The sequence below is a fragment of the Ictalurus furcatus genome, chromosome 22 (assembly GCF_023375685.1).
Source record: "Ictalurus furcatus strain D&B chromosome 22, Billie_1.0, whole genome shotgun sequence".
Taxonomy (NCBI): Eukaryota; Metazoa; Chordata; class Actinopteri; order Siluriformes; family Ictaluridae; genus Ictalurus; species Ictalurus furcatus.
The window spans coordinates 14111814-14138822 of NC_071276.1; the positions used below are offsets into that span (position 1 = coordinate 14111814).

Here is a 27009-nt window from a genome sequence, read left to right on the forward strand (position 1 = left end):
TGATGTATTCCTTCTTCCTATTGGTTCCTTTCTGCAAAGGCGGGGCAGAATGCTTTAGGACACGCCCCCAGACGCCTTTACTGCTGTAGTAAACAGTGGGTATGTCCAGCAGCGGGGGAAGAATATATTCACCTACTGTTTAGTACGCTAGTATTTAGTATTGTACTATACAAAATAACTACTATTCGTTTGAATGGTCCAATAAATAGAATATTATGTCCAGATGAAAATATTTATTGTATAATCTTTTAAGTTGAGTCAATCATTTATATATATAGGAACCATAAATTAAACAAATAACTAATAATTAACAGAATTATTTCAGTGTCTGAAATAGCTTTCTCACATCTGGTCTCTGACATCTTCAGTGTGTTTAGTTCTTCTCTTTCACTGATTCGTTCAATCATTTTATACTGAGGTGCCAAAAAAACAGCATATAGGCCTACATTATATGGACGAATGTTTATGGACACCTGACTATCACACTTACAGTATATATGATTATTCCCAGCCCTGTAGTGCACTTTTCTGGAAAGTGGAAAGTGATGTAGTGATTTGGGATGCAGCCCTGTAGTGCACTTTTCTGGGAAGTGGGAAGTGATGTGGTGGTTTGGGATGCAGCCCTGTAGTGCACTTTTCTGGGAAGTGGGAAGTGATGTGGTGGTTTGGGATGCAGCCCTGTAGTGTATTTTTCTGGGAAGTGGGAAGTGAGAAGTGATGTAGTGGTTTGGGATGCAGCCCTGTAGTGCACTTTTCTGGGAAGTGGGAAGTGATGTAGTGATTGGGATTCAGCCCTGTAGTGCACTTTTCTGGGAAGTGGGAAGTGGTGCAGTGATTTGGTCTGCAGCCCTGTAGTGCACTTTTCTGGAAAATGATGTAGTGATTTGGGATGCAGCCCTGTAGTGCACTTTTCTGGAAAGTGATGTAGTGGTTTGGGATGCAGCCCTGTAGTGTACTTTTCTGGGAAGTGGGAAGTGATGCAGTGGTTTGGGATGCAGCCCTGTAGTGCAGGGGAGCTGGAGTGGGCGGAGCTACATGGGGAATGTAGAGAGGAGTTGAGTTGGTTAAAGGGATTTAGTTTAGTTTAGATTTTTTTTGAGTGCTGTTTTAGTGTTTCTAGAACTGCGACTAATAAAATGGCTCGTAGTTTTGTGGGATTTTGCGTTGAACCGGAATAAAAACAAGGCGGATAAAATGAAGACTTTACTTTCCTACGGGTTTCTGCTGCTGTTTGTCGGGGTGGCCCGAGGAGGTAAGTTAGTTATAGGACCTCCAAACTTTCATTAAATACAAACAAACATGTAGAAAAAATATTTAAACACACAACTTATCCATGCAACAGGTTAAATAAAGCGTTACTGTTATTCTCGGTTTGCCTAAACATCCTAAGAAATAGTTTTTCTCTTTCCCCACTCACTCGTTATTTAGTGGCGAGTTCCACTGATATGTTACAGACCCACATGGGAAATGTATACATTATATTTTAAACTTTCTTTCTACAGTTGAAGTTTACACACGCATACAGCATCTGCAAAAGGTTAATAATTAAAAAATAAAAGTATATAAATAATAATAATAAAAAGAGTTAACATAAACATAGCATGTTGTTTTATATTTAGTCCTGCCCTGAATAAGCTATTTCACATAACAGATGTTTACATTATAGTCCACGAGACACAATAACAACTGAATTTACACAAATGAACCAGTTTAAAAGTTTACATGAGTCTTAATGCTATGTGTAGTTACCTGCATGATCACTGGCTGTTTAATTTGTTATTATTTTGTTTATCTCTTTTCATGTAGTTCTGCCTTTCATAAGCTACATAAGATATTTACATGTTCCCCAGAAGACAAAATAATATCAATTTACACCGAACATGTTGTTCAATAGTTTACACATTCCTGGCTCTTAATGTATCGTGTTGCCTTCTTGAGCATCAGTGAATGTTTGCACCTTTTGTAATAATTGTGTACCAGTCCCTCAGTGTGAAAAGATGGATCTCAGCATCATATAGTCGCTGTTAGAAAGGGCTCAAATATGCAGAATATGATGGATAAGTGAAGAATGTGCAGGACCTGATGGATTTTTCTGAAGAACAGTGGGCAGTTTAACTGCTCAGGACAAACAAGGGACTCGTGATCAACTATCAGAAAACATGAAAACAGTCGTGGATCATCCAGCTAACGGCACACAGTATTAAGAATCAAGCGTGCAAATGCAATTTTTTTATGATCCCTCTTATTTAAAAAAAAAAAATTAACATTTTGCAAATTCTGCAATTCATATGTAAACTTAGTAGTTTATAACTCATAGTTCTACATTAAAACAAATTTCTAAAGAAATATCAGCGCTACAGTAAGTCAATCACATACGTGAGATTAAACTCGTCCAGACTTCTCAATGTTGTGGCAGACTCATCGATCATCGAGGCTGAAGAGAGAGAAAGGGTCGAGAGGGTATGATATGTGCAAGTGAAACAATATTTGGTTCGTGAAGCTGGAAAATAAAAAAAGTCTAAAGAAGCGACTTGTTAAGAGAATCGCTCTTAGCTTTCGATCATTTATTGAAATAATGGAACATGTTTTCTGATTTTTTCCTTTCTAAAAAGTAGCCCTCCTTTTGTAAATACTCATAAACATGTCATTTTTTAACCACTAAAGACAGCTGTGCAAAATAGCAATTTGCTTCTGTAAGTAGTAAAACATGATGGTGCATGCTGTTATAGGAAAACAATCAACAACTGAGTGGTGTGGTGAGGCGAGACATGATGCTGGTTAATAATTTTTTTTATTGCAGTGCTTTATACAGTGTTTTATAACTCTGATAGCACATCAGTTTTCTAATGACTACATTGTTAGAAAGTAAATGTACTTTTTATCCATTTATAGTTACATTTAATGTTGTGGAACAACAGCACATCAAGCTCTCTTACATTACAACAGATATAAAGAGCCAGTTCCTCACCAGACTTTTTTTTTTCTTCAACAATATATACAGCTTGTCATGTTTCCAAGAAACCTCAGTCCTCTGTCCAGAAGAATTTCTTGTGTCAGAAAACGTAAAGTTTTCCAGCTTTATCTCTGATTGTTACAAAACGCTGACACTGGAGACTCCTTCCATACATGCTAAATGAACGTCTCCTCCCAAAAAACCTCACTATGTCAACAATTACATATATTTTAAATCTGTTTATGTGGAGTGTCTGGCGTACAAGTCCCTGTGTACGTTGTTACTATAGAAACCATATTATATTACAATGACCACATCTTATAGCTGAACTAGTGTTGTTATAGAAAATGGATCAACAGCTTCTGACCAATCAGGATCAAGCGTATACTTCTTCATTACATCTTAGTAACTTGATAACTATATATTTGTTATGCTTAGGGAAAGGAAAAGCTATCCCCAAATGATCTGTTCTCAAAACACCACATCAATCTAATGAATGTTGTCAATAATGAGCAGGAAGTCCCTGTGATCATCTTTTTTGTCTCAACTTTCGGGGGAAAAAACCAAACAGGCATTTTAAACGTTCTTAATGTACATAATTACACGCCTTATTTTAGCCAATAATGTTAGATTTGGTTAAGTGTGGATTTCATTCACATATTTCACATGCCTTATCTACAGCTGGATGTACACAGTGTCCGACACAGTGCCTGATCTCAGGTGTGATGACATGACATGCCCTGTATTCTTCAACATGTTGTTCATGACTGATGTTTCCTACACATCTGGGGTTTTTTTTTTATTCAAGCCAGAAAAACTCATTCTTGTATCCCGTTTGTGGTATACCCTTGGACTTACTTCAGTACTTTAGGTCATGTGTCTGATATTTCAGAGGACTGTTAAGAGAAAGCACACGCAGTACAGTGGCATGAATTCTCCATGGCGTTTAACCAAATCTGACATACCATTCTGATGCTAAAGTAGACGCCACATGTAACCAACCCACTAATCAAGGCTTTTCAGGAGTGTTTAAACACTGAGGTGAGGTCACACATTTGTTGAGAGGTTGATGAGAGTGCAGACAGAGTATGGAGATCACAGGGCTATGTAGAGGGGTAGAGAGCGAAACAGCTGCGGCCGAAGGGCTTTCTGTAGCCAGTCTTTTATTGTAGTGGCAGTGTGTTATCGGGTCCAAGCATGCCAGCGCATGCACACACACACATTATAGTGTTTTGTTGGCAGTACCATGCATATCACAGCTTTCCTTAAAGGCAACAGGCAATTTAGAAAATTTGATTAAAAAAATAAATGTGTGGTTCTCACTTCAAATGATATATTTAGGTAAGAAGTGAAGAGTTCAACAAAAAATATAGTATTCTGTAGTTCTCGTCCTGCAGAGTCTGTGTGGTAAAGCTTTAAAGGCCCAGCATTTTTCAGCCTAACTCTATTTCTGACATCTGTAGCAATTCACCTAGAAGGGCAGTTGACCTTAACCTTTAAGGGCAGTTGTTGAATTCTATCAATAAGGGTTTAAAACATGCGAGTATATAATGTGTGTTCATTGTTACATTGTATAAATAAATTTGACTGACATGAGAGAGAGCTGTGTTATGTAGTTTCATCCAACGTGACTACATTCATTTATCTTCAGTAACAGCTTCATGTAGTTGTTGTATGCTATCCTTGACGTGTTGTTGAGATGCTTTTCTGCTCACCACAGTTGTAAAGAGTGGTTATTTGAGTTACTGTTGTGGTTTGAGATCAACCCAGTCTGGGTGTTCTCCGCTCACCTCTCTCATCAACACCACAGAACTGCCACTTACTGGATACTTTTAGTTTTTCCACATCATTCTGTGCAAAACCTTGAGAGACTGATAAGTGTGAAAACTCCAGATAATCAGCAGTTTCTGAAATACTTAAACCAGCTCATATGGTCAGAGTCACTGAGACCACTTTTTTCCCTCATTCTGATGTTTGATGTGAACATCAACTGAAGCTCTTGACCTGTATATGCAGGATTTTAGACATTGTACTGCTGCTATGTGATTGGCTAATTGCATCGATGCGTTCCTAATTAGGGATGCTCCGATCGATCGGCTGCCGATCGGTATCGCCCGATAATCACATTCTCGGTGATCGGTAGTCTCTAAATTTGGCCGATCTCACGAACCGATCGCAATTTGATGACGTAAAAAATGTGAGGACGTAAAACACATGACGACGTTAAACTTTAGCACTGCGGTCATGTTCATGTCATCACCAGTGTGGAATTATTACGAGGCCTCAAGAAACAATAAAAAATTCCCCATTTGCCGTGTATTTTTAAAGACTTATTAAAATGTTCATTGTAACATGAATATTTGTTGTGCTTATACATCTCAATTTAAAGAACAATCTACAACATTACTGTAAATAATATAACCAAGGCAACATCTGTGGTATTACTTTATCTGGGAAAAAAAGGTTAACAGTGACCGTCAACAGAAAGCTTGCATATCACTTATATAAAGCTTGATCGATCAGCCGATTATGATGACAAGAAATCGGTAATCTGTATCGGCTGCAAAAAGTCCTAGTTCCTATCAAAGTGGCAGGTAACTTCCACAGTCCCATCTATCCATCCATCTTCTACCACTTACTCCTTTTCAGGGTCGTGGGGGAACCTGGAGCCTATCGCAGGAAACATCAGGCACAAGGCAGGGTACAGCCTGGACAGGGTGCCAGTCCATCGCAGGGCACAATCACATACGCTACGGACACTTTAGACACGCTAATCAGCCTACCATGCATGTATTTGGATTGGGGGAGGAAACCCCCGCAGCACGGGGAGAACATGCAAACTCCACACACACGGCCGAACATGGGAATCGAACCCTGGAGGCGTGAGGCGAATGTGCTAACCACTAAGCCACCATGCGCCCCCAGTCCCATCTATGAAAAGATCATTTTTCCAGATCTCCTGAATAAAAAAAAAACGTTTTGCATGAACATTTATTGACGGCCCCAACAACTGTTGTTAGACATTCATTATGAGTAAATTTCAAATAAGCAGACTTTCCTTTTTTTTCCCTCAATATGGGAAAATGTTTTGTAATTCTTGTTTGTGATAATTACACATTAACTACATGTGTAGTAGATAGAGATACTGTAAGTGTGAATAATGCTGAAGTATTCCTTTAAAAGCCAACTAAGACCTGTATATCAACCATGTATATTTGCATAGTATATATACATAATTTTATTTTTTTTTTACTGTTTATTGTATGTCTCTGTAAAATATATTCTCTGCTCTCTCTCAGCTTCCTTTTATGGTGATGGATTTGTGCAGTTAAAAGTGAAAGAATCGACTCAGCTCAACACACTCCGTGTCCGCTTCCGCACATCTAGCCAGAGAGGTGTGCTCTTCCTGGCTGCAGGGCAAAGCGATTACCTGCTGCTGGAACTCAGTTCTGGCAGACTTCAGGCAAGTCATGTACACGTCTATCATCATGTTATACAGTGTGTGTGAGGCTCACTACAGTTTACTCACTGAAATGCACACGTCAGTTCCTTTCCGATCAAAGGTATTCAATCGGTTCAGCTGTGGAAGTGAAAACCAAAATCGATATTTATGCGAAGCTCAGTGAGATGATGTTAGAGTGCAACCATAACAGTGCAGATTTTTTCAAATGATCATCTCATTGTAGCGTTCTTCATCATTTTTCAACATGTAGCTGTTCTTTTTAGTACCGATAACACCTCCCTCTTTTAGATGCTTCACCGTGGCAGTGTCAGATGAAATCAGCAGAACAGAGCTTTTGCAACACAGGAATGTGTAAAAGAAAAGTCCTGCATTTATGAATCGTTCACGTGAAAGTCGCATCATTCAAAGTAAATATTCGAGACAGTACGTCTGATGTTTCAGCTTTGTAGATCTAGATCTCGATCGTGACACAGATTTTTGTCATTTTGTTCCTGGGACGAGAATTCCATATAGTGAAGACATCACACGTTAGTGTGATTATACAGCTGTTATACAAGACTCGACAAGTCTATCCAAGTAGTTCTTCTCTGTGACATGACCGTGACATACCTATTTGAGCCTGTAAGCACAGGAAACAGGGATGTTGCTTCTTTTACATGACTAGTACATAATATAAATAATGAAACATGACAATGTGTGCTGTTAGAGGAATCTAATCAGTGCTAGGTTTGAGTAACACTACCAGCTAGAACCTTCCAATAACAGCACGTGTTATTCTTCTTATCCCACACTGATTTGCCAACAATAACATGCTTTTATTAACTAAAGAACAGAACATCATACATTTCATCAGTTTAACAGTTAATAATTTAATGTTGTGGAATGTCAGTGATAAAAGTTTTTTTTTTTCTTGCTTTTTAAATTTATAAGGAAGAGTTAAAAAAAAAAAAAAAAAAAAAGCTTATCATGTTACCCAGAAACTGGAAACTCCTATCTTGAAGACTTTCCCATTGTGGGAAACATACTGACTGTTACAAGACTCCATCCATAAATATTAAATAAACACCTCCTTACAGAAAGATTTATCATATGATTGTTCCTCTTTGTTAAATATAAACATTTTAAAATCTGTTGTTTATTCAGTTTATATTATATATTATAATATAAGCATCACTAAAGTCCCTGCAAATGAGTAATTTATTAAAACTAATGCATCAACATAAACCTGTGATTTGAAGTACAGCCAGTACTTCCACCAGGTCACGCCATTATAGAAAGTTAATCAACACCTTCTGACCAATCAGAGAAGAATTTAACAGCTGTGTGGTCTAAAAATATATTACAAAATAAAAATATGGCTGTTATATAATATGTGTATATTAAATATTGTGTTTGGTTAATGATAAAAAATTGAGTCCTTTTTAAAATGAATTAAATAATCTGTAATAATCTATAACTATAATCTAAAATGTAGTTTGATTTTCATCCATAGGCAAAGTTGGATCTTGGTTCTGGTGAGCGAATTCTACACTCAGACAAAGGGAACCCACTGAATGACTTGGCTTGGCACACAGTAGATCTTCTCCATGACAGATTTAATGTAAACCTAACTGTGGACAAGCATTTCCAGACCAGCCAGACACTTCCAGGCTCACAGAAAGAGCTGGATATCAGTGATGGTTTATATATTGGTGGGACAGGAGGATTGGATAAAGTCTATCTCCCTACTGACCTCCCTGGCTTCCGTGGTTGCCTTGATGAAGTGCTGTTTAATCAGCACAACCTCCTCTCATCGCTTAGGCCATACTCTGGCTTAAAGAACGTCTATGAGGTTTCTCTTGGATGCAGTCCACAGTTCTTTGCTAATGAAGAGGAGGCAATCAGTTTTTTCAGTTCCAGGGCATACGTCTCTCTTCCTCCTCGGTCTGCACAGCAAGAATGGACTCTTGAATGCTTGGTACATACATCAGTTCCAGAGGGAATCATTATGTACAATTCTGCTCGAGAAGGGGGCTTTGTTGCCATGGAGATTCACGATGGCTTACTTGTTGCTGTGGTGGGCAGAGAGGGATTGAGAACAGAGCTCCGCTCTCTTACTTTCATCAATGACAAGAAGTGGCATTATGTTAAGCTTTACTTCACCGCTAAAAGCTTGCAGCTAACCGTCGACGGAGAGACTGTGAAGTCTAGTATTAAATCCAGATCAAAAACCTTGCATTTGAAAGGTTTTCTTTTCCTTGGTGGCGTAGATGATGGTACTCGCTCTGAAGTCAGAAAGGTGGGCCTGTCATCAGTGGCAGGAAAGCGCATTAAAGGTGGCTCCTTCAAAGGATGCTTTAGAGATATTAAGATCAATGGCATTTTAACAGGTCTCCCAGACGCTCTGGTGACCAAAGACATCTCAGTCGGCTGTGAACCGGAAAAGGAACCTCAGGTTAGCACCACTTTGAGCCCGAGTACTGTGAGTCAGATTTTTGAATATGTCACTCAGTTACCGTCTATAGATATGTCCACCCTTGCAAAAGGTCTGGTTGCTGGGCATGGACAAAATTTCTTGCAACTTAGGAACCTTGTTGTCCCTGAGGGTGGTCGCGCATCATTGGAATCAAAACACATCAAAGTGAACCTGGATTTCAAGAAGCTCGGCATCCGTCAGTCTCAGATCATGTTGAGAATCGAAGAGCAGCCAGTGCATGGTCAATTGAGGTTTGATGTGGACCAGGAGCAAGAAGAATATACGTTCAGTATGCTGGACCTGTGGCATGGCAGAGTGATATACATCCATGGAGGTTCTGAAGATCCACAAGACTACTTCATGTTCTCGGTGTTCTCCAGTAGCAGAAAAGTGACACCGAGCTACCTCAAGGGAGAGAAGTCGTACAGATTCAATGTGACAGTAACACCAACAAACGATGCCCCTGAATTGAGCCTGCCTGAAGGAAATCTCTTTGTTCTACTGGAGAACTCTAGGAAGAGGTTAACCACCGATGTGTTGAAAGCCACAGATGTAGACAGCAGCTCCACAGATTTGGTTTACTCTGTATTGGGAAATCTTAATGTTGATGCTGGGTTTCTGGAAACTGATGATAACCCTGGTCAGGCAGTTACTTCATTCCCTCATTCAGCTCTGGAAGCAGGAAAAATAAACTATGCGCACGCCGGAGTAAGGAACTCAAGGATAGTGTTGAGGGTTAGTGATGGAGAGAAGATAAGCAACACGGTGGTGCTACGAATTATGGCGGTTAAATTGGAATACAGCATTATAAACAACACTGGGGTGGAGGTCACTCAAGGAGAAATGGCTCTAATAACCACTACACAGTTAGCCATTCAGACAAATGCAGTAAGGCAAGTAGTGGACATTCATTATGATGTTGTTGAGCCGCCAAGATTTGGAGAATTACAGAAGCTTCATTCAAATGGAGAATGGAAGTTCGTTCATTCTTTCTCTCAACGAGTTTTGGAGAAAGACCGTCTGAGATACCTTAGCACCTTTAAGGATATTCAGTCTGCTAATGTAACCGATCACTTCAAGTGTAAAATCACAATTGCAGCAAAAGCAACAGAAGAACTGGTGTTTAATATAAAGACTAAATGGATTAATTACATTGTGGAGAGAAATAAAGTCCTCGAAATGGACAAAATCAGAAGAATTGCAATTGATTCAGAGCATCTATATGCGACGGCACAAGGTGCGGCTTTAACTGAGGACGAGATTTATTTCAAGCTTCTCTCTTCCACGAAGAAAGGGTTGATTTTGCTGAGTAATGAAAAGTTAGGTACATATTCAACATTTAGCCAAATGAACATCACTAACATGGAAGTGGAATATCAACTAATCGATAGATCGTCTGAGAACACAAGTGACCGGTTTGAATTTCAGGTGTTCAGCAAGCACGCTCGTTCAACTAGTCACGTATTCAGGATAAATATCAGAGCAGATATCAACAGCGTTTACATTAAAAACAGTGGACTTTCAGTTTTTGAAGGCGAGAGCAAACTTATTACAAACAATGAGCTGTTTGCTGAGACTCTGAGTACTAAAGAAATCTACTACACAGTCACTGAGATGCCAAGACATGGCAAACTAGCACGAATCAACCTGTCCAACTCAACCAAGGATTATGATAATCTGATGTCTTTTACCAATCAGGATATCACAGAGGAGCGCCTCATGTACATCCATGATGACAGCGAAACAACTCATGATCAGTTCAGATTTACAGCTTCGACAAGTCCGCTGGCAAAGAGCCTCGACAACGAAGATGAGGTCGGCTCCAGAGACGGTGTCTTCAACATCTCTATACAGTTAGTAAATGATGAGAAACCTGTTCGGATCGTGGATAAAGTGTTCCATGTTGTCAAAAATGGACAGAAGCTGTTGACGTTGGATGACTTGTGCTACCATGATGCAGACTCCGACTTTAGTGATGGGCAGATTGTTTACACCCGCCGCGGGATCCCTATAGGTGATCTAGTGCTTGTAAATGAAACGTCTCACAAACTCTACCAGTTTCACCAAGAGGACTTGGAACAGAAGCGAGTGTTGTTTGTTCACCGTGGGATGAACTCTGGCCGCTTTGTGCTTTTCGTGTCGGATGGCAAGCACTACATCTCCTCACTGTTGGATATCAGCGCTCAGGAACCGTACCTAAAGGTCGTCAACAATACAGGCCTGTTGGTCCAAAAAGGACAGGCCGGGACATTCAGCATTGCTAATTTCAGTGTGGTTACAAACATGGACATCAGGGAAGACCGTGAAATCAATTTTAAGATTAATGACTCTCCAAAACATGGAGCATTGTTTTTAAAAGACAAGCGAATTGACTCTTTTACCCAGTATGAACTGAAGAATGCTTTGCTGTCGTATCGCCATGACGGCAGCAAGAATTTGGCTGAATTTTTCAGTATCAACGTGGAAGCAAAAGGGTTGCTTGTGGAAGCCAGGATCAATGTGAAAGTGTACTTGGAAAGCCACCAGAAGCCACCTGTCATACTCAACAAGGAAATCTTAGTGGTAGACGAGGGAAAGCCAGTGAAGATTGAACGCAGTAAACTTGAGGTGAAAAATTATTATTATAATAATTATAATTCTATTCCTCCAACCACTTAACGCTTTGATATTAAAGTACAATGGTCTTGTTTGTTTTTTTATTTTCCAGGTCACTCATGAAGCAAATTTGCCTGATGAAATCATCTTCACTGTCGAAGTTGCTCCAACTTATGGATATCTGCGAAGTTTTGTTAGCAATAAAGAACAATTCCAGGGACGTGAGCAGGACCCTTTAATGACCTTCACACAACAAGACATCAACGCTGGTAATGTCCAGTATGTACAGATAACGCCTGACCAGGTGAACGACTCCTTCGTTTTGGAAGCCAGTAATGGGGTTGCAGAACTGAGTGGAATCGTTATGACTGTGGTTATCATTCCTCAATATATACCTGTTGAGGTGTTCAATGTTACGCTGAAAGAAGGAGCGTCCAAAGCCTTGACAGAAAAGATCATCCGAGTTACCAGCCAGCATTTCTCTGGGCTTCACTTTGTGTATTACGTGTCAGAGGGACCAATGCATGGACACATTGAGAACTCTCGTTTCCCAGGAACACCCACAACATATTTTACCAGAAAACAGGTGAGATACATAGCATAATATACAGTATAAAGGTGCAAGAAAAATGCTTAACAACAGGGTGGTGTGAAGCAACAGTTGTTCTTTCACTTTCTCGGGAAACCGCAAAGCTCAAAATCCTCTGTCCTGAAGACTTTCCCGAAAACAAGGCCGAAAACATAAATTTACAGCTTTTCACCTGACTGTTACAATGTGCTGGCACTGGAGACTCCTTCCATAAATGTTAAATAAACATCTCCTTATAGAAAGCTTCACCATATACAACCCTAATTCCAAAAAAGTTGGAACGCTGTGTAAAATGTAAGTAAAAACAGAATGCAGTGATTTGCAAATCTCATAAACCCATATGTTATTCACAATAGAACATAGAAAACATAAAGTTTAAACTGATTTTTAAACATTTTTTAACTTTTCCAGCCTTTTGTTGCCGCCGTCCCAAGTTTTTGAGATGTGTTGTGGCCATAAGATTCTAAATTACCTTTTTTTCCCCCTTAAAATGGTACATTTCCTCAGTTTAAACATTTGATATGTTTTCTATGTTCTATTGTGAATAACATATGGGTTTATGAGCTTTGCAAATCATTGCACTCTGTTTTTATTGACATTTTACACAACGTCCCAACTTATTTGGAATTGGGGTTATAGATGATTAGATGTTGTTGTTTTTTTATTGTTATTTTAAACATGTTTCTAAAATCCATTTACTTGGATTATGTGGAACGTCCACCGTACAAGTCTCTTTGTAAACGATGTTACTACAGAAATTATACCATATTTATAATACGCAAATGATTATAAACCTGTGATTAGCAGGAACTACTGTCAGAGCTGCTATTATAGAAAATTAATTGACAACTTCTGACCAATCACCACTGATAATTCAACAGGGTTGTGGTATAAATACAGTACAAATGATCACATTGGCATTAATAACGAATCCAATACAAGAACATCATAAAGAATCAGAGTAGTTTAATATTTCCAAAATGTAACTGTTTCAAAATCAGTGAGAGAACAGAGCTATTACTGAATAACCATCTGATCCAGTAGTTACACATTTCACCATTAGTGAGTCACTGAAAGCAAAGTATTACCAAAAGAGTTACACATTCTCTACTGTTAGTAGTTATATTAAAGTCTTACTCAGAACTGTAACATGAACCCATTTGTTCCAGCCACTCTATTTTCATTCACTAGCTCATGTCTTTTGTTTTTCTCTACTGCACTGATCCAGGTGGAGCAGGAGTTTATCTACTATGTCCACGACAACTCTGAGACATTACAGGACTACTTCACTATTATAGCCAATGCCACGGATCTGCGGAAACACAGCATACCAAGGACAGTGCATGTTCAAGTCACACCAGTAAATGATGAACCTCCGGTTATCACGGCCAACAAAGTCCTCAGGGTGGGTGCACTTCAAATCCTCTGGGTTCAGTATTGAATAGAAGAAGGGTTTAGACACTAGAGAGCATGTAGTGCTTGATAAATCTCTATGTTTTCTATAAGACACACAGTCCTGGATTGAAAGTATAGTTCCCAAGTTATTATGTTTCTTTGGGTTTTCATTGTTCACAGGGGTATGCGGTGTTGTGTTTAAGTTACTTTGTACCAAAGCATTCATTTTAGGACTGCACATCTACATAGAGTCTAACTATAGAGTCTGGTGCTAATTTGAGAGGCACCAAAAGGACTGTCCTAAATGCTTTGGATTCCTCCAGGCATTCAATAGCCATTTGCTGTGAAATGTAAGGATTAGCGCACTGAAGGATTAACAGAGTTTGGACAAACCGTCGCAGACATCAGATATGTCGAGCGTGTTAAATTACTCACTGCCTACACAGGAACATGAACTTTGCTCAGCTTAAGAGACTGTAGATTTGACTGTTTTACTCTATAGTCAGGTTTTGGTGTGTGAAATCAGGTTCTCGTGAATACTTTAGGTTGCCACAAGGGGGCGCTCTACAGTAACATTTACAAAACAGAACCTCTGCATGATAAAGGCAAAGTTTTCTTTCCATAAAGACTCAGATTTGGGTATTCTTTACTCGCAGGTTAAACTTTTATGAGGTTGCGTATACCTAAATTTATTCAACACCGGGTCAGCAGTCGGTCTCATCATTGATGGATGAGACAGAAAGGGACTGATACGCTCCATATGGGTTAATCAAATACCAAATAATGTGGCCACTGGATGTATGTCAGTAACTCGGTAGTCACAGTATTTTCTAAATCAAATCAGATTCCTTCTAGTTCCATCACAAGTCCACCGATAAATGTATAGTTCACCTTATATTTTAACTTCAGTCATTTTTTCACATTATTAGTGATTTTCTCTCGTCTTTTCACCACGGCAGACAGCAGGCTAACAGGATGTTGTGGCTTCCTTAAAGTGAAGCCTTCACTCCGTCTCACTGACTTGCCCACTCGCCTGTCGTGACATGAAAAAGCTGGCTAGGAACGCAAGTTTCACTCTGAATATTTGAGAAACAAGACTACCAGCACATAATATGAAACTACTCAATCCATAGGGTCAGCAAGCACAACTGACATAAAAGTGCCAGAGCTTTCACTGAAGTGCACATGGAAGCCTTCATTATCAATTTTAAATGGCTGCTTTACTATTATATTTATAACATATAACATCTATAACATATACCAGTGTTCAAACCTGCTGACTAAGTCTTTGAATAAGTAAAAAAATATATAAAACGTGATGACTGGGAGGTGTGAAGTAGCCAGACTTAAAGCGGGGTTGATTATTTTGCTATAGCAGCACACCCTGTAGTGTTTTATTCCTCTTATACAACAGCAATTTACCAATTTTTTATTTTTTTATTAAAGAATGACACATCATACTTTTATCTTTTTATATGTGAGACGAGTTATTTTCCATGGTGGTTATATAGTTGAATGCTTGATTCTGATTGGGCAGAAGGTGCATTATTTTCGTATAATAGCACAGTTAATTCTGGCTCTAACATTAACGCTCATGTTAGTTCTAATGTGTTATTGCTTTTAAAGTAACAGCGCATACACAGGGACTTGTATGGCGGACGCTTCGCATAATCTAAGACTAATAATAAACAGATGTAAAAATGGGTTGTTGTTTAAAAAGCAATTCTTATAATCATTGATAAGGTGAAGTTTTCTGGAAGACATCTGAGTTGTAAGCGCTTTTGGTGTCTGTACTACTTTCTGTTTTCTTGGTAAAAATAGCAGGTTGTGTGTTTGTGTGTGGGAGAGAAAGAGAGAGAGGCTGTTGATAGACTGACTGCTTATCGCAGCTGTAACGTAGTAAGAACAGGAACTAACTTGCTTCTCGGATGTTTCACGACATTAAATCCAGCTACACACCATTAAAATGTGTGACATGTCCTTCATTAATAAATTAAACATCATCATCGTTGGCAAATCGCTGTGGAATAAGCAGAATGACACGCTCCAGACCGTGCTTTTATATAAAAGTAATGCACTTCAGAAGGGTAGCATCAACATTCCCCCGTCCCAAACCCCTACTTCATCTCTGACTGTTGCAAAGCACTGATACTGGTGGCTCTGGGGAAACTTCACCAACAGTTACACACACGTTTTTAAACCATTTACTTCTTATGATTTGCATTGCAAGTGGAACTAGTGTCAGAGTCGCTGTTATAAAAAAATTAACCGACACCTTCCGACCAATCAGAATAGAGAATTCAGTAGCATACATGTCCACTTTATATCTGCTCTCATCTCAAAACAAATGTACTATACTAACTACGTTCAGGTATGACAACACACGGTAAGCTTTTGAGTTGTTTTTGTTCAGACCGCAGTGTGATTTTTTTTTTTTTCTTCCCTCAGTGTGCACACACGGCTATGTTTCGTTGACCTTGAGACCTCACAGAGAGAATGACATGACCCTGACTCTAGGCTGCTAATTGAAATACTTACAAAAGCACACATGAGTCACTTGTGTAATCAGGAATCTGAGAGAGATGTGTTTGAGACGTGTGCTCTGAGAGACCTACACAGTGCAGTCTAAAAAATTGGACAGTAACATGGTCTTTGCTTTGACTCTGTGAGCTGGCACACCAGATCTGAATTAAACTATGATTCATGAGGTTTACATCAATATCAATGACATGTTTTAGTTCAAATCCACAGTGCAGCAGTTCAAAGACAAAACGGCACAAAAAAATGTGACTGTCCGGTAAATAATGGACTGCTCAGTGCTTTATTCGGATAATTAGGTATAAACCTTTGTCTTGTTGGGTCATCAGAATGATCAGAATTTACAGCCTACCATGAGATGCAACATTTTATAGACACCGTCCTTCAACTAATAATGTTTTTTTTTTACTGTTTCACCCATTAGACTAAGCAGTGAAGATGTCTGCTGAATGTCAGAACATTTACTCTAACTTTAATAATTCATGTTTGAATAGTTATCATTCAAATAATTATTGATAAATGTAATAATGCTCTGCAATATTTTTTTTACAGCCAGTATTCAGAAAAGTCAAATTAAAATAAATGTAAATGTATTTATAGTAAGTATTACAAACAGAAAAGAATAATTATTATAAATAATTATTTATTAAACATTTATAATACGTGTAGTAATACTTTGTACTGTGTCAGTATTTTGGAAGTTCTAAATAAAATAATTATTAGTCAGTTGTTTATTATTTGATTGATAAAATAAATAAAAATAAATAAATAATAAGGGCGCATGGTGGCTTAGTGGTTAGCACGTTCGCCTCACACCTCCAGGGTCGGGGGTTCGATTCCCACCGTGACCCTGTGTAGATGGAGTTTGCATGCGCTCCCCATGATGTGGGGGTTTCCTCCGGGTACTCCGGTTTCCTCCCCCAGTCCAAAGACATGCATGGTAGGCTGATTGGTATGTCCAAAGTGTCCGTAGTGTATGAATGGGTGTGTGATTGTGCCCTGCAATGTATTGGCACCCTGTCCAGGGTGTACCCCGCCTTGTGCCTGATGCTCCCTGGGATAGGCTCCAGGTTCCCCGTGACCCTGAAAAGGAAAAGTGGTATAGGAGATGGATGGATGGATGGATGGATAATAATAATAATGAATTTAGCTAGGCAATTATTTATATATATTTTAAGGTATTCAATACTGTTTGTTTTGCTGCCGGATTGCAGCTGCTTTGCTAATGTTTGAACACAGACTGAGGGAAAGGAGACAGGGCGTACCAAGTGATTAAATAGGTTGTATTTGGTCTGATCTTTTCTTAGAAATAACCTAAAACCAGACAAACTTGGATAACAAAGCTACTTAGCGAAATATTATCCTGATTACATCAGCAAGAATTGTTATCATGGTATTCTACTAGAACGTTTATTGACTAGCTCTAATTAGCAGCATACGATTGTATCAGTCCACTGAACCCCCACTGTATCTCTGTTCATTTTAATTAGGTTTGGGTCGGCTCTATGACCGAAATCACTCCTGAAGATCTGAATGCAGAGGATGAAGATACAGCTGCAGAACAGCTACATTACCTCACCACTCAACCCAGTAATGGTCACCTGGCACTGAAAAGTGCTCCCACTAGACCGGTCATGAACTTCACTCAGGCTCACATAGACCAGGGACAACTACTGTTCGTGCACCGTGGTAAATAATTCACCACCCAGATATGCTTCCATGTGGTAAAAACAGAAAGGTAGGGGGGGGGAAAAAGGAGGTCACATTGTGTATCTTACAATCACGAAGGAGCCACCACGATGCTTCTCAAAGCCCAGAGTGATGGATTGTTTTCAGCCAAAGATTCGGTGAAGGGCCATTGAGTTTTGATGTAAGGTTGAGAAAAATAATACTTCTGTATTTGAAGTAATGCATGCTGTTGAATAGTGTGCAGTTTCTCCAGGGATCAAATAACAAGGTCTAAAAATAGACACACATCACAAGGCACAGTGGTGATGTGTCAGGTTCGTAAAAAACAAACACGTCTATAATAGAAAATCTACAAATAAGGTTAACCCTGCACCATGTTACAGACTTTTATAGTAGGTATGGGTAGGAAGAAGCTTAGAACTGTTTTTTTTTTATTTTTTTTTTTATACTTATAATAACTTACCAATTCATCCTGCATTTCCTTCAGGAGCCATAGAAAAAGTAAGAGCTACCCATTATTAATTTCACACTGCAAATGAAAACCGTAAATTCTCAGCTGTCCCAGTGGTACCATACACGCCACACGGTTACCCTCCTTGAGTCTGCTTTATTGTCTTCTCCAGGAGCCACGGCTGGAGGTTTTAACTTCCAGGTGAATGATGGGGTGAACTTTGCTCCAAGGCAGATATTCAGTGTAACAGCTCATACACTTGTTCTCCACATGGAAAGGAGCGGTCCACTTAAGGTGTTTCCAGGTAAGTCTGCTATTGCACCAAGATTGCTCAAGCACAACTGTATTTTACAAAACACACATGTTGTGCTGCGGTTTGTTTTGGCAAACAAACACAAAAGCATTCATGTTTTGCATTATAGAAAACCAAGTGTACATGGCATTCAAAAAACAAACCAGCTCATATCTTCAGTCCAAAAGATGCCTTCCTTCAGGCTCCTGTCGTTAATTCCTACATTTTAATATGAGCTTCATATCAGCCATGACCATAAACACCCTGTCTAAAAGTTTAATAGCTTGTAAGGTATGTAGCAAAGTCCTTTCAAGTATTTCCACTTAGCACAACAAGCCTAATGGTAAACATGTTATGTTGAAAAGACTCCAGACTTAATTTAGTAACTCTTAGTAATATGCCAGATTTAATCCCCAGTGCTAAAAACAGCTGCCTACTCACTGTTTTGTCTGGGGCAGTATATAAAACAGCTGGTGTGCCTGTTTTCTGTCCTGTAAATGTGCATTGGCAATCATTTTGTTGGCACATTCAGCAGGGGTTTTTGGGGAGTGACTGGTGCCAGATACTCATCTACAGTCTGAACTTAAGTGCTGTGTAAGTGCAAAAGTTTGCCTAGCCCATGGTTTTTGAATGAAAAAACGGGGGAAAATGTAGCTTGATATAAAAGCTGTATATAAAAAATAGAATTCCAAACTGTAAAAAAAAATAATAATAATTGGCAAGCAATCTGGCAGAGTTACCAAAGACCTGTCAGGAAAGAAACTGCAAAAGCTTGAATTACATACTAGGAGGTAAAGAAGTTGGAAGCAATTAAAAAGTTGAAAGAGCAAAGAGTGATACAAATTATTACAACCCCAATTCCAAAAAAAGTTGGGACGCTGTGTGAGATGTCAATAAAAACAGAATGCAATGATTTGCAAATCTCATAAACCCACATGTTATTGACAATAGAACACAGGAATTATATCAAATGTTTAAACTGAGGAAACGTAGTATTTGAAGGAAAAATTAAGGCGATTTTGAATCTGATGGCCGCGACACGTCTCAAAAAAGTTGGGACGGGGCACCAAAAGGCTGGAAAAGTAAGTGTTATTAAAAAGAAACAGCTGGAGGTATACAGGTATACAGGAGGTAATTGGCAACAGGTCAGTAACATGATTAGGTAGAAAAAGAATATCTTATGGAGGCAGACTTTATGAGATTTCTGTTTTAATTTACATTTTACACAGCGTCCCAACTTTTTCGGAATTGGGGGTTGTATATTTAAATCTACATCAATTAATAAATGAGATATGAAATATTTATATCACTCAGAAAGAGACGTACAAACCTATGCACTGATATAATTTTGGGCTTTTAAAAAAAAAAAATCTTATCAGTTTTTACATGTGATAATGAAGACTCAATAAATAAACTCATAAAGACTACAAATAAACATTTTCTTAGAAATATCTGCTTCATTTTCTTCTTAAGGGTACACAAACCTTTGCACGTGACTATACTTTATTGCCGTGTGTGGAAAAAACACAAAGTCCGTCTAATGTGCTTTGAGACTTTCACCTTTTCCTCGTTCGTCCTGGGATAAAACGTGATAAAACTTTTACATGATAAAACTTGTTGCTATGGAAACCAGTTTCCCCACATGTTTTATTGGTTGCTGTCTATACACACAAAACACTTCATCAATACCTTTTTGAATATTTTTTTTTCATCCTGCTGAACAAAAAAAGCAAGTGCTCAGTGCTGTAAGTGACATGGGTAATAAGAAATAAATGAATAATTATGTTAAAATCGCATGGAACTTTACACGTGGTTTTGACCGGATGAGGAAGTATTTATCCCGATCACAAATTAAATGTTCTTTCCCTTTCATTCTCAGATATGCCGTACGCACATTTATTACAGTTATATACTGGAAAGCGAGCACAGTGCTGATGAAAGGATTGTTGTTCCTTGATTGTAAATGAGTGTATTTTAGTAGCATACTTCCCCAACAGGGCTTATAATTGGGCTTGCTTTATTACTATAATTGTGTTAACGAGAGAAACAAAATCTCAACAAAAAAAAAACAAAGTCATGAACTTATCATCTTTCTAAGTTGTTTTTTTTCCTGTGAATGCCATCTAAAGAACAAAGCTTTAATTTAGCTCAGATGCACACAAGTGTATAAAAGGTGTTGCCACAAAGATTCAAACACATTCAGCCATCAAAGCATCCAAATACACAGTGATGTGGTAATGTTTATAGCAAGTGCCAGACGTTTGCTGTTGTTTTTTTTTTTAACTGCGCTTTTAACAGCTGGAGTTCATCTGGACTAATGTTTAGCCTTGTTTTCAATCCAGGCGCTTTATCCTCCATTTCAAAAGATGTCCTCAAAACAACAACCAATGACAATGAAGGCAATTCAAACCGCACCATTGTTTTCACCATTGTTAATCCCCCGAAATTTGGAAAGCTGGTGACTGTGCAGGCAGACAAGTCCATCACTGAGATTTCTTCCTTCACACAAGAAATGGTGAGTGCTGTAAAAACTCATGATTTGCATGGAGAGAGCAATTATAACCCAATAAATTATACATTTATCTTCCGTGAATCTGCGTTGCTGTAAGGATATGTCATTATGCCATCTGTCTTATTAGCTGCTGGGGGGGATGGATAAATCATCTGAAGTAATATTAACAGGGGAAAGATTGTGAATTTTAGATGATAGGATTTGTATTGTATTGTGAAATATAATATTCTTTATATTTCATATCTTGGGCAGGTCATATTTTGTAATTATAGTAATTAATCATCACTGTGTCTGAAATCGCTCCTTCACTCACTCACTCACATTCAGTTTTTCCTATAAAACTGTTCAGTATAGTGCATTATATAGGCAGGAAAGACGGAGACATCAGACTGAATTCAGAAAATACTTACCAACGTATGAACAATTAAAATGCTCCAAATTACCTAGTGAACAAAGACCATAAAAATACTATCCAAAATAAACTAGGCTTCTCCTAAGTATGGTAAAACACACCAAAAATACACAAGTGATTTACCATGATTGAAAGTGTTTTCACATATTAAATACACCGTTGAAAAGTAAAAGCAATTTTATTTATATTTAGATCTACATGTAATTTATATATATAATTTATATTTTCAATTCAATTTTATTTGTATAGCACGTTTTACATTAGACATTGTCTCAAAGCAGCTTTACAGAAATATAAACACGGTATACAGATATTAAAGGTGCGAATTTATCCCAACTGAGCAAGCCACTGAGTGGCGATGGTGGCATGGAAAAACTCCCTAAGATGTTTTAAGAGGAAGAAACCTTGACAGGAACCAGACTCAGAAGGGAACCCATCCTCATCTGGGTAACAGCAGATAGTGTGAAAAAGTTCATTATTGACTTATATGAATTCCGTATGGCCATAGAAGCAGCCGTAGTCCAGTAGTCTGGAATTGGAGTAGATTAGCGCTCCATCCAGAGGCAGGACATGTATTATGTAAATATTGTTGCTCCAGTATCCATCCTGACAATAATTCCTAGCTCAAGGAAAATGCATGCATTGTGGTACTTTAGTGCGGAGGTAGTGTGCAACGTTTGTACACTGGATTTATGGTGCACTATGGGTAATAATATAATATAATATAATATAATAATAAACTAACCAGGCAATATCATTTTGGATAAAACGACTTCATGCCAAATAGTGCACTTTATGGTGAACAGGAAACAAATTTAAACACGGCTGTTGTTTCACTTGTAATAAATGTGATCATTCCAGGTTGATGAGGGTAAGGTGGCATATGAACAAAGTGTGGACTCTGTTGGATGGGCAGCGTTAGACAAGTTCACGTTCACTGTGTCATCACCTCCTGCAAGCCTTGAGGCTCAGACCTTTGATATCGACATCTCTTATGAAAATGCGGGGCCTGAACGAAACTCTCTCCTTCTTCAAAACACGGGTATGATTAAACCACTGATTTTCCACTTACCTGTTTTACCTAATCTCAATTTCAAATGTGAAAACTAACTAAACAACCTAACAATTCATTATGCAAGGTCACTGGTGATTCACCAGTAGTCACCAGTCAGGCCAGTAGTGTCTGTTTTGTAATTTTGCGTAGGTGTTTTGTAAAACGTGTTGAGAAAACAAAGAATTTCTCAACTTTGTATTGTGTTTCAGGAGCTGTGGTAATAGAAGGAGACAAAGTAGTCATTGACAAAATGATGCTGGATGCATCAAATCTCCTTACCAAACAGCCAGAGTCTCGTCGCAACTTGTATGACGTCTGGTTCCAGGTCAAGTCACTACCTCAACATGGTGTCATCATTGTGGGTGAACGGAATCTTACAAAGGAAAAGCCATACTTCTCTCAGTTCATTCTGAACAAATATGGAATAACCTACCAACACGACAACTCTGAGACCACGCAAGACCACTTTGTCTTTGATGCTTTCCTTAACCTGAAGAGCAAACCTGCACAGCGCCCTCAGGATGACCGTGAAGTGTTAGAGGAAACATTTAACATTACGGTCTCTCCGGTGAATGATCAGCCACCCGTCCTGAAGACCAAAGCACCAAGCCTCAAAGTGGTTCAAGGAGACACTGTGGCTCTTGGACCCAGCAACTTGAATGTAGAAGACCTTGACAACTCCCCAGAAGATATCCAGTACTCTGTGATCAGCAAACCTAGCAATGGATTCCTTTCTCTTATAGGAAGTCTAAATGTGTCTGTGGATACCTTTTCTCAAGCCCAGATCAACAATGGTGAAGTATTCTTTGTCCAAGATGGCAGTCCTGCATCTGGGGTGTTCTATTTCAGTGTCACCGATGGTCATCACCGGCCAATCTACAAACTTTTCAACCTAGAGGTGTTGAAGATTTCCATTTCAATTGTCAATCAAACAGATCTGATCTTGGAGCAGGGACAAACATCAGTGGTGCTCAACCAGTCACACCTGGCTGCAGGGACTAATGGAAAAAACACTACTGTCCAATATAAAATAACTGCTCCGCCAAAGTATGGCAAACTTCTCTTGGACAATGAAGAGGTTACTGCTTTTAATCAGAATGATTTGCAAGCACATAGATTAAGTTACCATATGGTCAATCTTGCATCCTCTCATGATAACTTTGAGTTCACTGCCTTCACATCGGAGGCAAACCTGACTGACCAAATGGTTAACATCACAGTTAAGCCTTTAATTTTGTATGCAGAAGGTGTAAAGTTATCAAATGAAATTCGTGTTAAGCTTAAGGCAGACTTTCTCAATGTCTCTGAGCTTGCCCTGATAAGTGGTGCCGATCCCTTGTTTGAAATCCTGTCCCCACCAATATATGGCAAGATTATAAAGATTGGAAAGGGGAAAAAAGCAGAACCTACAAAGACATTTTTCTTTAGCGAGTTACAGCAGGAAAAACTTGCCATTGAGCTAAAGGCCAACCTTACTGCAGTTCAAGAGGTGAATGACTCATTAAGATTTGTCCTAAAAGCTGGCAACCTCCAACCTGCAAATGGGGAGTTCGTCTTTAGCATTGTGCCATGTGACCCTGCTCTCATAACAACCACAGCTGTCTCATTGTACACAAGAAGTACTGCTTCATCCAGCCAAACCACAGTTATGAGCTCTCCTCTCGTTTCCAAATCTCCATCAATTCAGCCTTCAGCGCTGGTCACCAAGGCCGCACCAAAGCTCAAGGGCCGCAATCGCTGGGGTAACTCGAACCGCAGTGACTCTCATGCTACTACTATGCTTAAACCAACTCGTGGTCAAGAAATTGTTCCAATGAGGAACCAACCAGTGAGGGTTGAGTCAGTGTCTCAGAGCAGCTCCTCCTCCAACCCTATGCTCATCATCCTCCCACTGCTCGCTCTTCTACTTGTGGTGATTGTTGTCATATCGGTGTTACTACTGAGTCGAAACAAGCAGAAAAAGAAAAAATCTTTGAATGGTGCTTCTGTTCCTAAAGCCTTTCCTGACAGTAAACACTATCAAGGTCATCCAGAGAGGACTGCAATGGTTCCGTTAGTTACTGTAACCCCTCTCAGCCCAAGCAACCCTGGTAGTCCTGCTCTGACGAGATTCCAGACAGGCAACCCTGCCTATGGACAATCCATGTCTCTGTGCTCCTTTGGTGACATGGCTCTTGAAGCCACACAGTTCTGCAGGACCACAAACCCTGCGTTGCAGCAGAATCAGTATTGGGTGTGAGCTATAATCATGTGGATAAGGATCAGATCAATCACAGCGTTTTAGTTGAAACCGTTTTGCATTGTTACTAGTTGACTGAATCTTTTATCCAGACTGTTGAATTTATTGTTGGAGCAATGTGGTAGACAATGCAACAGCTAATTTACTTATTTGTTTTTGTATCCGGGTCACAGTTGTGCTGCTTGGATCAGTACTTTGTCTGTCTAAATCTGAAATCCCCATTTTTACCTGGCATTAGCTTAAAGAGGTTAAAACACTACCTTTCTCTTTTTTTTTTTATGATGCTGGACTTCACAACTCTGGTTCTTTTGCACTCAACTTTAATCCACTTTTAAGGAAACTATTAAACAAGCCAAATTGAACAAGATGAACTCATTTGTTCAAGTTTGACAGACAAGATGTGTAGCCACAAACCTCCATAATGAGATGAGGTGTAATTATCAATAGTCGTTTTTTTCCAAACTTTTAAAGAACTCCGAATTATTAAAGTATTAAATATTTAAGGATTCTGATGTGCAAAACAGTGGTATGGGAGCGAGCAGTGATATTGAAGGAGAACTCTGATAACTACACTACACTAGACTGGACTAGCATTCTGGGTGGCTTCTGCTTTCTGCTAGGCAAACAAATCACAACACTAAAAAAAGATCGAGTGTAGGAGTGGAGATGGGGAGGTGGTGGGGGAGAAAAGAGTCATGAAAGTCAAAAGGAAGAGAGGGGAATTACCAGTAAGATAGCCAGTATGAAGTTGGAGTTTTGATCCATTTCTGTGTATTAAATATTGTGTTTTAAATCATTGTGACTACTAGATATTCTAGTGTATGGGGGCATGGTGGCTTAGTGGTTAGCGCGTTTGCTCATACCTCCGGGGCTGGGGGTTTGATTCCTGCCACTGCTCTGTGTGCACGGCGTTTGCATGTTCTCCCCGTGCTTCAGAGGTTTCCTCAGGGTACTCCTGTTTCCTACCTGTCCAAAGACATGCATTGTAAGTTGATTGGCATCTCTAAATTGTCCGTTGTGTGTATGATTGTGGCCTGTAATAGGTTGGCACCCTGTCCAGGGTGCCCCCACCTTGAGCCAGGCTCCCCACGACCCTGTGTAGGATAAGTAGTACAGAAAATGGATGGATGGATGGATGGATATTCTAGCATGTCATGCATTTGCTCATTGTTGGTCTTGCAGGCCAGAATTGTAGCCTTAAGCACATGTTTTAAGCACTATCTCCTTTCACAGAAAGTTGACATTTGACCATCACTGCAAAAGCAGCGTATTGTTTTTTTTGTTTGTTTTTGTTGTTTTTTTTACATAAAGTGCTCAAAAGGTTGCTGATACAAAACCAGACCTGTGTGCAACACCCTAAAAATGGTGTGGTATACATTACTACAGTCTTGCATGCAAGCGTCTAGAGAGTCTTGGCATGGGAGTAGAATGCAGTAAACCTCACAAAATTTTCAGTCTCACTACGTCTATGTTCTGAAAAGCACACTGTTGTCATGAAAAAATACGTCTCCCTGAGGGACTGAGCATGGAGGTACACACAGAGGCATACTCTAAGGCTCACTGTGCGTGCTGTAGAGTTGTCCTGATTTCACCTAACCCTGAGGAAAGTCCAGGTCCATCACACTTTGTTTTGAAACAATATGGTTTAGTCTGCTATGACAATAATCTAATGGGGATTTTAATGGATGTCTTGTTTTCTTTCCAATCACCAGGATTGGCAATAGTTATTCAACCGAATCAGTGGCCCTGCTTCTGTCTACCTCAGACATCTACTGTAGGAGTGAACCATGCAACCAAAAAATGTTCAGAAACCTTTTTAAAAGACAGAATCTTTTATACAAATAAACACTCAGATTGCATTAAGGTATTATATACGTTCATGCTGTTGGTATTTTACAACATACAAATATTTATTTCTATATCCAACTTATGTATTGTACATATTTAAACAGAAATGTGGTACGTCATTTGTTTATGATTATTCATATTATTCTAAGTACAATTATTGATTTTTTTATATATATCTCAGGTATTGGGAGATTATATTAGACACTGAAGCTGCATTACACTGTGTGTCATGAGAGCACATGATGTAACTGTATATTACAGTTAGCACTGACTTGTTGGAAAGACAGTTACTATTTTCTTATTTATATTTTAACATGTTGAGCTACTGAAAGCATTTATAGTGCATGACTTCACTACTGTGGGCTGTAGATTATTTGTACCTTTCAGTTGTGGTTATTCCACTGCAAAAAAAAAAAAAAAAGTTTCATCTGTTCTGGTCTTTATCACTGGACGTGTAATCTTTTGCTCACTGTATTGTTATGTTTGTTAATAAATTGTGCACGTACAGCACCTAATTAAATCAC

At 39.0% G+C, this 27009-nt stretch overlaps 1 protein-coding gene across 1 annotated transcript; it reads left to right on the plus strand.

Annotated features, from left to right (window-relative positions):
• The first annotated feature begins 64 nt into the window (after window positions 1–64).
• Window positions 65–25251, plus strand: cspg4ba (chondroitin sulfate proteoglycan 4ba). The gene is made up of 10 exons (XM_053654317.1): window positions 65–1252; window positions 6253–6416; window positions 7909–11478; window positions 11579–12052; window positions 13284–13460; window positions 17479–17677; window positions 18301–18432; window positions 20763–20935; window positions 22206–22386; window positions 22608–25251. Exons 1-10 carry the CDS (start codon window positions 1195–1197, stop codon window positions 24635–24637), a joined length of 7158 nt encoding a protein of 2385 aa, XP_053510292.1. The 5' UTR covers window positions 65–1194; the 3' UTR covers window positions 24638–25251.
• The last annotated feature ends 1758 nt before the right edge of the window (window positions 25252–27009 follow it).

Excerpts from the sequence above, each read along its gene's own strand:
- cspg4ba (XM_053654317.1), top strand. The coding sequence starts at position 1,195 with ATGAAGACTTTACTTTCCTACGGGTTTCTGCTGCTGTTTGTCGGGGTG. Across the intron at positions 1,253-6,252 it reads TGTCGGGGTGGCCCGAGGAG|CTTCCTTTTATGGTGATGGA; the intron begins GTAAGTTAGTTA and ends GCTCTCTCTCAG. Across the intron at positions 17,678-18,300 it reads ACTACTGTTCGTGCACCGTG|GAGCCACGGCTGGAGGTTTT; the intron begins GTAAATAATTCA and ends TGTCTTCTCCAG.